Source organism: Sminthopsis crassicaudata, chromosome 2 (genome assembly GCF_048593235.1).
Source record: "Sminthopsis crassicaudata isolate SCR6 chromosome 2, ASM4859323v1, whole genome shotgun sequence".
NCBI classification, from domain to species: domain Eukaryota; kingdom Metazoa; phylum Chordata; class Mammalia; order Dasyuromorphia; family Dasyuridae; genus Sminthopsis; species Sminthopsis crassicaudata.
The window spans coordinates 452,739,488-452,755,429 of record NC_133618.1 but is presented as its reverse complement, the minus strand read 5'-3'; the positions used below and the strand labels follow the sequence as shown (position 1 = coordinate 452,755,429).

General features: G+C 45.1%; 1 protein-coding gene across 5 annotated transcripts; it reads right to left on the bottom strand.

Annotated features, from left to right (window-relative positions):
* Nucleotides 1-1,242: 1,242 nt before the first annotated feature.
* TRIB3 (tribbles pseudokinase 3) lies at nucleotides 1,243-13,740 on the bottom strand. Of its 5 annotated transcripts, none has more exons than XM_074292826.1 (4): nucleotides 9,532-9,718; nucleotides 5,767-6,009; nucleotides 3,580-3,872; nucleotides 1,243-2,672 (listed from the first exon to the last, which is right to left on the bottom strand). In XM_074292826.1, the coding sequence occupies exons 3-4, from the start codon at nucleotides 3,732-3,734 to the stop codon at nucleotides 2,189-2,191; spliced, it is 639 nt and encodes a 212-aa protein (XP_074148927.1). In that variant the 5' UTR covers nucleotides 3,735-3,872; nucleotides 5,767-6,009; nucleotides 9,532-9,718; the 3' UTR covers nucleotides 1,243-2,188. The 5 variants fall into 5 exon arrangements, with proteins under 5 accessions (XP_074148927.1, XP_074148926.1, XP_074148924.1 ...); XM_074292825.1 differs by having other exon boundaries at nucleotides 5,754-6,009; nucleotides 9,532-9,659; XM_074292823.1 differs by lacking the exon at nucleotides 9,532-9,718 and adding an exon at nucleotides 13,629-13,740 and having other exon boundaries at nucleotides 1,245-2,672; nucleotides 5,754-6,053.
* Between the last annotated feature and the right edge of the window lie 2,202 nt (nucleotides 13,741-15,942).

Genomic DNA, 15,942 nt, shown 5'->3' with positions numbered 1-15,942 from the left:
CTTTAAAGCCACATAAAAATGAGAGCTACTTATTATTTGTTTACAAGGGAGGGCTCTATTAAAGAAGTCAATAGGAAATGACCTTAAAAAAGAAAATTGCAACATTTAAAAAATGAAATTCAATGAAAAAGTCAGTCATGGGTGTTCTCTCTGCAAATGACATTGATCTCCCTAAACAACTCCCATTTTTCTTACTCATCCAAATCTTCTCTTTGTCTTTGGAATTCCATTCTTGAAAATGAATACAAGGGATAATATTATAAAAAAAATTACTCATGCATATATACTGTGAAAAAAAAATTCCAAAAAAAAAGGAATTCCATTCTTGAGAATTTGACAAAACCTCCTACATTGACTTCACCTAAAGGCTTTTATTTTATGGGTTACCACACAGCCTTTTTGAATCTCTTGAAATCTTTATGTTATACCTAATGTGGAAATGTTTTTCATGACAACATGTATGATAGCTAATTCTATTTCTAGCCTTCTCAATGAGTGGGGGAAGTGATGAAGTAAGGGAATTTGGAACTGAAAATTAAAATTAAAAATTAAAAACTGAATCTTCAAGTTAGTCTGTTCCCAACTTTCCTCTCATCTTTAGGAATTCTGAGATGGAGAGGAGCCACTTCCCTATAGGGTTATCCTCATTTCTACTTTAGTTTTGCCATCCACTCCATGAGGTAATCAAAAATTGGAATCAAGTCCAGGAAAGTCTCTCCCTTTGTGACTTCCTTCAGTTTCTGAAGATGAAATTATCCTTAAGACAATCCAAGAGTGAATTTATTCAGAAATTAGGAAGATGCAGTTATGAAAGAAGTGGTCTCAAGGTCCTGCCATGCTGGCTGGATGGTTGAGCAAGTTACCATCTCCCGGTGCCCTCAGGAAATTCCCCTAGACCATAAGCTGCACAGAAGGTCCTGTCTATAGCAGCAGAGAGAAAATCCTTTCAGGAAGTTCCCATGTCCCTTCAAAAAAAAAAAAAAGAGTGTACTTGGCTCTTCCAGTAATCTGTAAACAGCTTATTACCTCATGGAGAAATTGTTAAAGCCTAATTTAAGGACTAGATCAGTAGAAGCTGTCATGATTATTCATGAGGTTTCTGCTAGGCCTCCCCCACCTAAAGGCAGTTCCACTGCCCAGTAGCCTCCTCATCTCCCTTCCCTTCCCCCTACCCCTTACTCCTTCACTCCCCTCCACCCTAAGATTTAGGAAACCCAGCAATTCTCTAAGAAGCTGGTTTCAAGCCAGAGAAAGGGGGGTGGGGTGAGGTGGGCCAAGGAAACCATATGGGAAAATGGAAGTATTTTTTAAAATGTCCTTTATTAGTTCAAAGACAAAAATAGATGCTGCATATCATGTCCTTGCCCCATAGAGTCAATTGGAGTTCCCAGGGGAACTGAGGAAGCAGGTGTCCAGGCAAAGGAACAGACCCCTAGGGAGAGGGTCCGGTTCTTAGACTGAACACTTTGACTGGCTCAGAAATCTTACAGCCTGAAAAATGTTGAATTGGTGTTTGGGGACAGGGAAGGAAAGACAGTTCCCAGAGTAAGCAAGCCCAGGGCCTCTCTCAGAGCCTGAGAAGAAATTCTTCATCCTACCCTTCCCCAGTCTACCCTTAGCTGCCTGAGCCGGTAATTGCTCTTATGTTCTGGAACTCTGGAACCAAGTATGGCAGGCTTTGAAATGGGTGCCCTCTTACCCCAGAGGGCAACAGGACACCCCAATAATATAGTTACCCCAATAACATAGACCTTCCAGTCTACCCAGGAGGAGAATACCTTCTTCCCAGTCTTCCCACCCCAAGTCAGGCCTCCCCTGATGTCTTATTATTAGCTAGCTTCCTTCTGGAACACTCAAAGTGTCCATGGGGAAGGACCCTGAGAGGGCTTTCTAGGGTCTCAATTCTGGAAATGAAGGCAATGGAGTGACTTCAGGCCCTTGTACTGCCTATGTCTGTGGGACCCCCATGCACGTGGGCCCGGGGGTGTTCAGTCTGAGTTTGCCACATGTATGCACCCATTGTGGGCAGCAGGTATAATCAGTGCACCCACACGCCTCCCTTCTTGTCCACCGTTAAGGCACTTGAGTGGAGTTTGGCTTGATTTGTAGAGGAAAGTTTCCATAAAGCTGCAGCCTTGGCCAGTAGGGCCAGTCAGAGTAGAACAGAGCAGGGAGATGCCCTTCCGGCCTAAGTGTACAGCTCCTCCTCCGTCTCCTGCCCAGCCTCCTCCTCCTGGGGGTCTTGGCTGTTTGGCACCACCTGCTCTGCCCCCCGGGCTCCAGGTTCCTCAGAGGGGCTCCCCCCTCCCTGTAACCAGGGGTGCAGCAAAATGCCTTGGGCGGTGAGCCTCTCGCTGGGTTCCCGCCTGAGCAGGCAGCGGACAAGGCATCGGGCCCGTGCCGAGAGGCCCCTGGGGAGGGCAAAGGCACCCCTGCGGATCTTGCCAAAGAGCAGGGCAGGGGCCGTGTCCTGGAATGGGTAGCGGCCGGCCAGCATGGTGTACAGTGCTACGCCCAGGCTCCACACATCAGCTGCCTTGCCTGAATAGGAGTCCCGGGAAGTGAGGATCTCAGGCCCCACATAGGCCGGACAGCCATGCTTATCCCACAAGGAGTCATCTGGCCCCGTTAGCAGACATGAGTCCTCAAGATTCTCCAGCGCCAGCTTCGTCCTACGTCAAGGGAGAGAGAAAAGAAGGATTATTCCCTTCCTTCCCGGTCTCACTCCCCTATCATAACAAGAAGGTTGCTTCCCCTCTAAGATTACCTTCTTTCTTTCCATTTTCCATATTTTTGGGGGACAGAACATTTTCCTTTTTGTTATAGCAGAAAAAGCACTGGGCCTGGAGTCAGGAAAACCTGAATTTAAATCTGGGCTCAGACAAGCCCCGAGTTGTGTGACCTTGGCCACATCATTTAACCTCTGTTCCCTCAGTTTCTTCACCTGTGAAATGGGAGTAATAGTAGAACATACCTCCCAGTGTTATTATGAAGATCAAAAGAGATAATAATTGTAAAGCACTTAGCACAATGCCTAGCCCACAGTAAGTGCCAAATAAATATTAGTTTTAAAAATTATTATTATTATCTATTCCATATGTATTTTGAATATGCAAAATTATTTGCATGTGGCCTCCCCATTAGATTGTAAGCTCCTTGAGGGCAGGAACCCTGCTTTTGCTTTTAATTAAACCTCCAGAATTTGTCACAGTTCTTGACACAAAGTAGGAGCTTAATAAATGTTTGTGAGTTTCCCTTCAGCCTGACAGTCCATGTTCTATGGTGCCTAATAATAAACACACGTTTGTTATGAGCTGACATCTTGTGTTCTGTACTTCCTGGCTGCAAGGGGAGGGAGCTCATGGACTCTCTCTCTAACTGGGGTGCACACGCTTTGCAGGAGGGATTGTTTCATTCGCTATATTCATGCTGCGGGAGCCTAGTATCGTGGGTCCTTAGTGAACAACTGCCCATTGATGGATTGACGGATATTAGCCAAGCCTGAGGCTGAATGGATGTGATTATGGGAAGTGAGGGCAGGAGTGTTAGGGGTGGGGATGTCTGCTTTCCCGGACTCACCTCTCCGGGTTGACAAAGACGAACTTCCGCAGCTTGAGATCCCGCAAGACCAGGTTGTGCTGGTGGCAATGGGCCACAGCCTGGGCCATCTGCAGGAAGAGGGAGGCTGCCTCGTGCTCAGGGACCCTTCTTCGCTCCCTCACGTAGCTGTGCATGTCGCCATAGGCCCGTGGGAAGAATACATAGACATGGTGCTTGCCCAAGACCGCCTCAGCCACGGGAGCTACGTGGGGGTGTCGGGGGAGACGGGCGTAGGGAGACAGCAGCTCTTGGTAGGACCCAGCCAGATACACCTGAAAAAGGAAGCTTGGGATGAGTTGCAATCCCAGAGATGTCCACCAGGGGCCAGCACCCACCAGCACAACCCAGCAGGTACATTTTGACTTTAACTAGGGAAATAAAGACTCTTAGACTGCTAAGTCTAAGTAACCTGTCCCAAACCCTTTTATATAGGGGAAGACCGTTATCCAGGAGGAACTGACTTAGCAAGGTCGCACTAGCAGTCAGCCCCAGATCTAATATGTCAATGAGCAGGGGCAAAAAAGGAACCTTAAGAGCAGGTAATATTTTAAAACCGGTATCTTTGTGTCATGGACCCTTATAGCAGTCTGGTGAACACTTACTCAAAATAATGGTGGGGGGTTTTTCATCACCAATGCTAAATTTCAGCGAGAGATTGGTGTGTAATAGATATCTATATCCATATATCTATATCATCTATGTACACATACATATATATAAAATGCATTTTCCCATCCAAGTTTATGAACCCCCTAAAATCTATCTGCTAATAGGGTAAGAACCCCGATCTAAAAAAAGACATCACAGAATGGAGTGCCATCTTCCGATCTTCCAAGCAAAGACTGGGCTGTATGATCCTGGACAAGTCATTGGCTAGAGTGGGAGAGCCTCCCGATAGATACAAGCTGGCAACTCCTAGGGCAGTTATTAGTCAGGACCTCGGGACCTCTATTTTCTCCTTTGTAAAAGGAGCAGACTGGACCAGAGTGAGAATTCTTAACCTGTTTTGTGTCATGAACCCCTTTAGCAGTCTGGGGAAGCTAAAGAATCCCAGCTTAGAAGAATATTTTAAATTCATAAAATAAAAAACATCTAGGATTACAAAGGAAACAATTTATATCAATTATATTGAACTACCATTATTTTAAAAAAAATTTAAGTTTGTGAACCCCCAATTAAGAATTCCTGGGCCAGATAATTTTGGAGATCCCTTTCAGCACTAATCTTCCAAACTTTAGTGGGTCTTCAGCTCTGGATGTGGAAACTTGAATATTCTCTGTTCTAAAGACCACTGAGACTCTGACTAAAGTGTTCAAAGTGGAAATTGCATGATGCCTTATTGAGGATGCTGTGGAGAGGAATACCAGGAAGGTACATGTTGGACGAGAGGATTTCAGAGCTCCTTCCCAAAACATAGAATCTATGATTCATGTAAGGCTCTTTAGAGTTCTGACATTTTGTGTCCCAACTAGAAGGGAAGGGAGTGAGCATTTATATTGGGCTTAATAGGTTTCAGGCACTCAGTCATTTCAGGCATGATCTAATTTGAAGTTTTCTTGACAAAAATACTGGAGTAGTTTACTGTGTCCTTATCACTTAGCCACCTGACTGCCCTTTTACAACAATTTTATTTTATCCTAACTCTGTGAGGTAGATGCTATTACTATCCCCATTTTATAGTTGAGGAAATTGAGGCAGACAACAATTTAATTATCTGCCTAAGGTCAGACAGGAAGAGTCTAAAGTCAGATCTGAATTTAGGTCTCCCTGACTCCAGGCCCAGTGCCCTAAGCACTTTGCCTCTAGCTGCCTCTAAGGGTATGTTCTAAAACTATGCCCAGGAAAACTGCCTGTTCTATATTCTGATGAGCCAAATGCTAGCATCTGAAGATGGGGACGTCTGCAATGAACTCTGCTTCCTGCTCTCCCTGAAATCCTCTGGGTCCCTCCAGCTTCCACATCATAGCTTAAGGACAACCCAAGAGCTGGCAGGCAACAGGCTAGAAGTTGACCCCCCCCCCTTTGTTATTGTGCAACATGCCCCTCCTGCATCCACTACACCCCCTCTCCCCAGGACATTCTCTGTCCCCATCCTCTGAGATTGTGGAAGAAGTGACAATACAAACTGAGGGGTTGGGGAAGGTGGGTCCTACCTTACACACATACTCAGTGTTTGTGGGGCAGTGCACTGCCCGGTAGGCCTTGCCACCTTCCTGGGCCTCTAGGAGTACGTAGGGTCCCAGTCTGGAAAAGGCAGCAGGAGCATCAGAGGTGGGCTCTGGGGGCTTGATGAGGGGCTCCTGGCAAGGGGCTGGGCAAAGCTGAGGGTCTGGATGGGCTCGCTTCAGGGGGGGCTGCTCTGGAACTGAGTCGTCATCATCATCCTCATCACATTCCAGCTGCTTTTTCCTCCGGAGAGAATCCATAGAGAGTGTCATCAGAGTGAGGTTCATCTAGAGGCCAGAAGGTGAAAAGATTTAAAAAGTGCACAGGAAATAAGGGTCCCTAGGGAACCTTAGGACATCTCATGCTATCCCCTAGGAAGTCCCTGGATTTAGAGTTTTAAATAGGCTTTCCTACTTACTACCTCTGTAAACCAGTTAAAAACTCAGCCTCAATTACCTCATCTGCACAGTAACTTCCAGTTTTCAATCCTAGAATACACCTATAAACAGAACCTATTGTGTAGGTCAAGAGTGAATGGTAAAAAAACATCATGTGATGTTTTGAATGGAACAGAAAATAATTAATGTTGGAAGAGATCAAAGAACATAGATGATGGAATATCAGAGGTAGAATGGAAATGTAAACAGGATGCTAAAGTTGGAAAGGACCATTTTACAGAGAAGAAAACTGAGGTTCAGAAAGTGATATTATCAAGAGTGCACAGCAAATTGGCAAAATCTAGACTAACACTTCACAACTATGAGGTAGCCTATTCAAGTATGACCCCAGGCAAACCATTTAATCTCAATTTACTCCAATCTACTGGGGAAGAAAAATGGTAAACTACTCTGGTATCTTTTCCAAGAAAACTCAGGAACAGTATTGGGATACTATGGTCCACTGAGTCAAGAAGAATAGGACAGTACTGAAAAAACAGCAAGTTAGAGTGAACAGGCTAGTCCTGCAGTCAGAAAGATTTAGCTAGCTTCATGTCCTGGGCCTGATACATAATGACTGTATGAGCATGGAGAAGTAAGTCACTTCACTTTCCAGTGCTCCGGCCATTCTCTCTGAGAGGGGATTGCTGACTTTCCTTAGTGGATTCTTTTCAGCCAAAGTGATATCCATATGTGTGATTCCATCAGGAACCAAGTAAACTAGGGCAGAGCCATGAGAACCCAGCATTTTCAGGGCCTAGTTGAATAAGGGTCCATGGTCTAGAGTCTTGAATTTAAATCTCTCTGGGTAAAGCCCCAGGGGGCTTCAAAGGTCACTGAGCCCAGCCCTCTCATTTTCCAGGGGGCACTGAGGCCAGGAAATTGAAGTCACTTATCCAAAATTACATAGGAAGTGAGTGGCAGAGGTGGGATGCAAATAGAGGTCCCCTTGACTCTAAATCCAATATCCTTTCCACCAAACCTTCAAAGATAAGGTTTGTTCTCTAAATGTGACCTTCCCGGCCTCACAGGATTCTCAGCTCTCTGAGGTAGATGAGACACAAATCATTCTTTGACAAATGGAGATGGTGAAACCCAGAAAAGGTCACATAGCAAGTCAGTGGGAAAGCCTGGCTTGAAACTCAGGGGTCTGAATCCTGAGCCCTTCCCTTTGTACTCTTCCCAGGGACAAGAGGTGGTGCTCTTAGTCTGGACAGAAATCAATGTTAGGTGGCCCCCCGGGGGAGAGCCCTATTCTTTCTCTGGTCCAAGATGGCTACCAGGAAGCCATCCTATCTTTCCTGATATCCTCTCCTATTCTCTTAGCCAGCCTTTCCCTTTCCTGCTATAAGTCAATGTCAGGTACTCATTTTTAGAGCCCCAGGGATCAACAAACATACAACAAAACTTATATATCATGACCCAACCCATGAGGTCATCCTTCCTCTTCCCTCTTCATCCTGGCAAAAGAATCCCAAATACACACCCAAATGGTTCTTTCCTCTCAGTGATCCTGTATATACAGTTGAGTTCTTATCTAGCTCCAGACACTTTCTCCCTAGCTGTGTGACCTAGTGCAAGTTATTTAATTGCTGTCTGCCTCAGTTTTCTCAACAGTAAAATGGAGATAAGAATAGCACCAACTTCCCAGGGTTGTTAAGAGGATCAAACGAGATAGTTATTTGCAAAGTGCTTAGCACTATGCTGGCACATAATGAGCAATTAATAGATGCTTATGTTTATTCCTTTTATGGAAAACTTTCAAGATATACATGTATCCCCCCAAGACACCTAAGTGAACTTTGATAAGTCACTTAGCGTCTCTGGGTCTCAATTTCTTCATCTGCAAAATAAGGAGTAGTTCAAGTAGTTCAAGACTTGATAATTATGATACCCTGAATATACCTCCTCCTCCAATAGATTTAATATACATAGACATGAAAGACAAAACACACACACACACACACACACACACACACACCACACGGGATACAAAGATAAGAAGCAAGGACAAACAAATTGAATTCCCCAAACATGCAAACTTCAAGCAGACATATCCAGAAACCTCTTGGGTTGGAGGAGGAGCAGATATTTCCCTGACAACAGCCAGTACTCCAGTGAGACCGGAAACTATGTGCCCTTGGGGCATGTGCCAGGGGTGGGCGGGGCCACCTATAGCTTGGAAACAGTGAGGGCAGTGGGCATCACCAGGGTTGGATCGGCTTCAGAAGGCCCCTCTGGCATCCCCTAGGGGGCTGCGCTCTGTCTCTCGTGCCCCTGAGGAAAGCTATTAGTGTAGGACACAATAAACCTGGCCCCCTCAGCAGCACTAATTTGAATTCAGAGGATATGGGTTCTTAATTTACTCATTTAAATTAGACTACTCACTTTCCCAGTCCGGGCTTCAGTTTCCCGTCCGTATTACAATGGAGACAAAATCCTAGCAATAGCTAGCTACTTGTCTGGGTTTTATCAAGGAAATGGCCTTTTAAACCAGAGAACGCTGGGAAGTGGGGGCTGTTACTGTGCTTACTCTAAGGCACCGGCACAGCGATCGCTGTAGGCAGGCGGGGTGGATGTTGACCTGGGTTCAAATACCCATTCGGTCACTACATGAGATGACGGCCCTTCATCTCTCTAAAGCGAGATGATGGGATTAGGTGACCTCCGGGCCCTTTGTAATTCTAAATCTGAGATTAGTTTGGCTGTTAAGAAGCAAGTTGGCCCTCAACCTACACACGCGCGCGCGCACACACACACTCACACACACACTCACACACAACACACACATGCACAAAACACACACGCGCGCATACAACACACACAATCACACGCACACAACACACACATGCACAATCACACACACTCACATACACGCACACAACACACAATCACATGCACACGCACATACCACACACACCACACACCCAAACACACGCACACACACACGCACGCACACACTCCTCTTCAGTCACCTTCTCACCCCGGTCCCCATATAACCCATCCCCGCTTCCCTGCCTGCTCATACACAGCCTCCTCTCCGCCGCTACCGGCCAATCCTCGCAGCCCCGACGAAACGTAAACAAAGAATTCGGCGCCGGTCCTCCGCACCGCTCAGTGCGGACCTCAGTTCTCGGCCGCTGTCCCCTCCTCGCCTCCCTGCGGCCGCTTCCCCAGCACTTTCACAGCCCGCCAGACCCACACCTCCTCAGCCTCGGCCCCGAGAGAACCGCAGTCCCAGCCGCTCGTTCCCAGCAGCCGCCGGACGCGGGAGCGCCTCTCCGGACACCCCGGTCCCGCGCCCGGGCGCCCAACCCTGAGGCTCTACCTTTTTCTCCCGCTCGGGGACTCGTTTGCCTGGGCACGGCTGGCTCGCGCGGGGGCCGGGGAGGGCTCAGAGAAGCCCCTGCATGTTGGCTCCGCTTCCCGCCAGTGCGAAGCCTCCGCCGCTGGCTCCACAAGTGTCTCGGCAGCCTCGCCAGATGCCCGCCCCAGCCACCGGCCTGGGGTGATGTAAAGCTGAGCTAATCTCGGGCCCGGCTTCCCCCAGCTCCCTCCCCCTGCGGCGCCGGACGCGTCCCGCTCCGCCTCCCGATTGCAACATCTCGCGAACCCCGCCCGCCGGGCCCCGGGCTCACATCCGCGGGAGGGAGGGCAACCTCCCGACCCTCGTACCCCCACCTACTACTGCGGCGCCTGTCGGCCCCTGAGGCTTATTGTCTTGGGGAGCCCAGCCTTGCCCAAACCCTGAGCGTGCCTGGAGCCAGAAAGAGAAAGCCCCATTAAGATTAAGAGGCAGCAGGTGTACTACAGGTAGGAGGCAATCCCCGCCCTGCTCTGGAACCGGGGCAAAATCCCTTCCCTTTCAGAGCCTCAGTTTCCACTTGTTTCTTGTAGGGATTTGTTGACTAAGGTCCCTTTCTTCGGCTGAAACTTGCAACGTTCTAAGGCCCTGCAAGTTCTCTCTTGCCAGGAGTCCCCCACCTCAGAATCCGATTAACGAGAGACAGTTACTCCGATCCCACACTGCGAGGAGAGAAATCTGGGGTAGGAAGACGGCTCGTTGAGCAGCGTTCATATACAAGGAAGAAAAGATAGCATCTCGTCAGTAAACCTTCCTTCAGATGTTTGCTCTTGAACCTTGTCACAACAGACCTCAAAACTCATCCAGTCTAATCCTTCACGGGTGAAAATTCCCTCCACATCAAACAAGATAAGAGGTCATGCGGCCTCTGCTAGAAGGCTCCATTGACAAGAGAACTCACTGCTTCTAGAGAAAATCCGTTCTAGTTTTGAATAAATCTAACTTTTAAGAAGCTTTTTTTCCCACATTAAACCTAAAATCTCCAAATTTTAAATCAATTTCACTTTCTTCTACCCTCTGTGGTCAAATATACACATTGAATCTTTCTTCCACAGTGATGGCCTTTCAAATACTTGAAGTCCTCCAATCATTTCTTCCCGATCAACTCTTCTCCAAGATAAACATTCCAATTCTCTCAAACCGGTCTCCTAGAAAGCAGATCTGGAGGTCACCTTGGAGGCCTTCCTTAATGCCCTGCAGCTAATGAATGTCTTCCCTCTGATGTGGCTCCAGAAGAGATCAAAATACTCCTTCCTGGAGCTATCTAGCCAGATGGCAATGTAGGCTACTGGTGTTGCTCCTGTCTGACCATAGCAGGTCTGGGGAAATGAGGGGTTAGGGGAGAGGATGATATTGAAATGGTTTGCCATATCCTTTTCCAGTGGATTAAGGCAAACGGAAGTTGTGACTTGCCCAAATACAGCCATATATGAACTCTAATCCCAGGGCTCTAGGCTAAGCCATCTAGCTGCTTCATTGTAGGCATAGAGGAGCCATGTCCTTCTTCATTCCTTTGCCTTTTGACAAAGGCTTCCCCCCCCCCCCCACAATTTTGCTCATAGATCTTTAGAGCCATGGAGGACTTTTGAGATCATAAAGTAAGGCTATCTTATTTTACAAATGAGGAAACTGATTCAGAAACAAAGAGCAGTTTCCCCAGGTTCATTTCACTAGTTAGTAGTGGAATTTGAATTCAAAACTAGTATCCTTGCCATTGTTTCAAACTGCTTTGAAGAACCTTGTGGCAACCCCCACTCACAGTCCAGAGTAACCTGAGCTAAGAATCACAAGATTTTTGTTCTGCCAGAGATTCTCTACCATTTTGAGGTCAGGAATTCCTTTGGCAATCTGTTAAAGCCTGTGGACCCCTCTCAGAGGAATGTTTTTAAATCCATAAAATAAAATACAAAGGCAAGTAATTATATTGAAATGCAGTTACCTGGCACTAAATACACTTGAGAAAGACCCCTTCCTCTTCTTGTCCCTTCCCCACTCCCATCTCAGTTGACTCCCCTGTAAAAGGAGAAGATTGGATTAAATGATTTCTTGTTTTTTCGAGTTCTGACGTGTGTTAGGATTCCAGTTTGGAGGCCACTCATTCTGTTGGTGTTTTTTGTCCCCTGAGGGTCAGATGTTGTCAGTCACTCTGGTCCCCTGTGCTTAGCAAACATCTTTCATCAGGTGAGGCCTTGAAACCATTGCACCCAAAGAAGCACTGGATCATGGGAAGATGGGGACAGAGAAGCATCAGGAGTTTGAGTTCAGCAGGGATTGTGGGGAGGTAAGGGGAAGTTCAAGATTGAAATTAGGATTTCATATACTGCTCACATTTAATCCCATTTCAATCCAAAATAAAGTCAGCTTCCCAGCTAGATAAGAAAACCTCCTTCTGGAAAAGCAGAAGTTTGTGAGAATCCCACAGAGAAATAATGTGGCTTGGCAGTAGGAAATGTGGTCTCAAATCCTGACTTGGATATTTACTGCCTGTATGGAATCACATTGCCTCATCCATAAAATAGCAAGAAATATTCTTGTACTACCTACTTCCCAGGTTTGTTATGAATAAACCTTGCCAAGCTAGAAAAATGAGAGTATTTAAGATTAAGCAATTTCAATAGCTTAACCAAGTCAACAAACACTTATCATGTGCCTGTTGTGTACAGATGGCATTGAGATTTTTTAAAGTGCTACAGGTCCTCCTCTTCAGGAGCTCAGTCTACTGGAGGGGTGAAATATATGGGGACACAAATGCACCTTTATAGTAAGTTGTATTCTCTGCAAAGAGTTCTTGTCTTTGGCATTAACTGAACCTTCTAATGTTTAAAAAGATACTGCTGTTTCTGAAGGTACTGCTCCGTTTAAAAGCATCCCAGCACCTCTAAAGTTTTTCACCTGACTGGAGAACTCTCTGAAAGGAAAAAAAAGGGGGGTGACTCTCAACCTGGTCAGGACTTCCATACTCTGGGTCCCCTGATAACTAGTTTATCATTTCTGAGCTCACTTGTATGCCTAGCCCTGTTCTTCTGGAAGACATAGGAAAAAAAAATTGTATAGTTCTGCCCCCGGGTATTTCACAATCTAATTGAGAAGCAGAATGTTAGCTCCTTGATGGCAGGGAAAATATTTTTTATGTGTTTAACATGGAACAGGCTCTTAATATTTGTTAAATTGAGAGAAGACCCATGTAGGGAAATAGAGACATATATCTGTTCCAAATATGGAACACCTGTTCCTGATAAAATGAGACTGGAACTAGAAAGGGATGTTAAAGAATGGGAAATGTTTGGAAAGATACAGAGGAGAGGTGAAGACATATTAGCCAAGATTTGAAGAGCACAATATACATAGAAGATGCCTATCTGAACGAAGAGAGGGTTGAAAACCAGACTATGAGAAGTTCCACTGAAGGAACAACTGGGGAGATAGTCTGGTTAGCCTGGGGAAGAAAGAATTGAGCAGAAATAAGAGAACTAGCCCAGCGTTAAATTTGCTGGATTAGGAATGATAGGACCTGGTTTTTCAGACAGACTGATTCTCCTATTTCCTGCCTGTGTGACCTTATGTAAGTGATCAAGCCTCTCTGACCTCAGTTTCTTCTTCTGTAAAATGAAGGTGTTGAACTAGATGATCTCAAAATCCCTTCCAAGCTAAATTGTACAATCCTATGAGAAGTGGTATTATATTTATTCTTCTTACCCCAAAAAGGAAAAACTAAAAGAGAGGAGTAGATGCTGCAGAAAGGTTGATTTAAGCTTAATATTAAAAACAAAACATTAGATCAATCAGAGCTATCCAGATGTAGATTGGGGGTGCTTTAACAGAGTGTGGAGTCCTCATCAGGTCTTCACACAGAGAGTACATGACCATTTGGCAAGGTTATAATAGAGAGAATTCATATTTGAGATATCCCTAGATTACATTATCTAACTTTCAGCTATAGCATTTATTTACATGATCGGTAAGTAAATATCAGGCTGAGGACACAAACCTGATTCTTAAAGTTATATGTTTGGACTTCTAGACTTCAAATTCCATCAGGGTAAGGTGTGTGCAGCACTTACCTATGTTTTCTTCCAGTTCTAACACTCTGGATTTTGGGGCTTCTATGAGAAGGCTTAGGAAACCTGAGATGAACAGCCAAGCTTGAAGCCAAGCAGAGTAGTCCAAGAGCCTAACACAAGCTGAGCTGTTCAGAGGCTTAAAGAGGAGGAAAGCCAAGCCTGGACCCCACCCAGAAGCAGGGCAGGCAAAGATGACAGAGCAGTGAGTAGCCATCCTGATGCAACATCCCTGTAACCAGAGAAAGTGCTTCCCCAGCAAGCAAGGTTAGAACTGGGCCAGGGCCCAGAATGCTAGGCCTCGGGGCAAAGTGTCAGAAAACTCATGACCCTTGCTCTCTCCTTGTTATCTCCAATCCCCACAAGCTTGCTTTGCTCCTCCAGGACACTTCCAATCACTAAGCTGTTTCCTTCTCTTGCAGATCACCTCACCTAATAACTTCTCTATCTAAGAAAGAATTATGGTCTCAGAATACATCACAGCCAAAAGGAATTTTAGAGGTCATATATTTCTCACCCCCTATTTTTCTTTTTCTTGCTGAGGCAACTGGGGTTAAGTGACTTGCCCAAGGTCACACAGCTAGGATATGTTCACTGTCTAAGGTCACATTTGAACTCAGGTCCTCCTGATCCAGGGCCACTTCTCTATCTACTGTACCATCTAGCTGCCCCTCACCCCCTATTTTTCAGAAGAGAAAATAGAAGCAAAGCAACTTTGCCACTTAGCTGTGTGACCTTCAGCAAGCCACTTTTCTCCTAGGGGGGTCAGTAAGATGAACTCTTCAGTCAGTTCTAATTTTTATTATCCTAGAGGACAAAAGCTGTGTCTTATAGAGGGCAGGAGCTAGAAAGAACGTTAGTAATAGTTTAGTACAACCCTCTTGTTTTATAGAAAAAGAAACTAAGAATCAGAGACTGCACATGATTTGCTCAAGATAATACATACAGCATCATCTAAGCGGAGCCTGAATTCTAGTCTGGGAGCTTGGGCTACTTCCAGGCTCCTGGAGCCCATTCATCTTATGACCATACACACCATCTTTTCCTAAAGAATTCCTCTTGACTTTTCCAGCTTGTCCCTGGTACCCAGTGCCAAGCTCAGCTTTGAAAGAGACAGTGAGGTGAGATGAAGGCCCTAGCCTTTTCTTCTGGTTGCTGGGAGTGACTGGGAGAGGTTGAGTGCAGGTAGGAGAGAAACTAGTTCCATTAAAAATGTCCTGAGGCTAATCTAATCATTTTAACTCACATTTCTCTAGGGCTTTAATATTTACAAAGCACTTTCCTTTTTTTCATCACCCTCCTGAGGTTTGTAACCTCAAGTCTGATGTTTCTAGATCACAAAACTGGTGTTAAAGGTTGAGATTCCAAGCCAAGTCCCTCTAGACTTCAAGCCCAATCCTCCCTTTGCCTCCTCATTTTTTCTTTTCTTTTTTTTTTTTTTTTAAATGTAAGATACACATATTTATTAATACATTTAGATGTTATTGTATATTAATGCATTTATAATAACCATAGTAATAGCATTACTAATATGATGGCCAGGCTTTGGGAGGGGCTACAAAGTTTCTCAAAATATAATGCCATTAAAAAAGTTTTTTTTTAATTTGTATATTTATTTCTTACAACAGCTTTATTTCCAAATGTACCTCTCCTCTCTTCTTTGCCCTTGGGATCCATCCTATGAAACAAAGAATAAAAGAATAAAAGAAAATAACTAACCAATGCATTGGTCCTATCTGATACTAGATGCAGAATTCCACACCCTTAGCCCCCCATTTCTACAAAGGAGAGAAGCCCAATCTCCTTTTCACTTTAGAACTCTGTCAGCATATAGTTATTTTATAGGGTGAACGTGGAATAAAATCATGCACCTGAACCTTAGAGATCATAAAGACTAATCCACTCATTTTTATAGAACCCCCCCAAAAAAACTAAATTTTAAAAAGAGAAGGGATTTGTTTAATTCTCACATTGAATCCTATGTTTCAGTCTAGAACCCAGGTCTTCTGTCTCCTTGAACAGTTTATTTCACCATTAAGTCTCACATAGAATTTTAATTTAATTGCAATAAACTCATATTAAGGAGTTTCTATTTTGATCAGGTGCAGTCTTAGACTCTAGAGCTGCAAAGACCAAAATCAAACTGCTAGTGCTCTGCCTTCAAAGAGCTTATATTCTACTAGGATTGTGATTTATGATTCATTTCACTTCAATATAATACTTGCAGAGCAGACCTCATTCTTCATGCCTAGATTTCTGGGGGAAGTGGTGTGGGAGAAAAGAAGGATAGTGATGATTGGGAGTGGTCAGGAGCCCA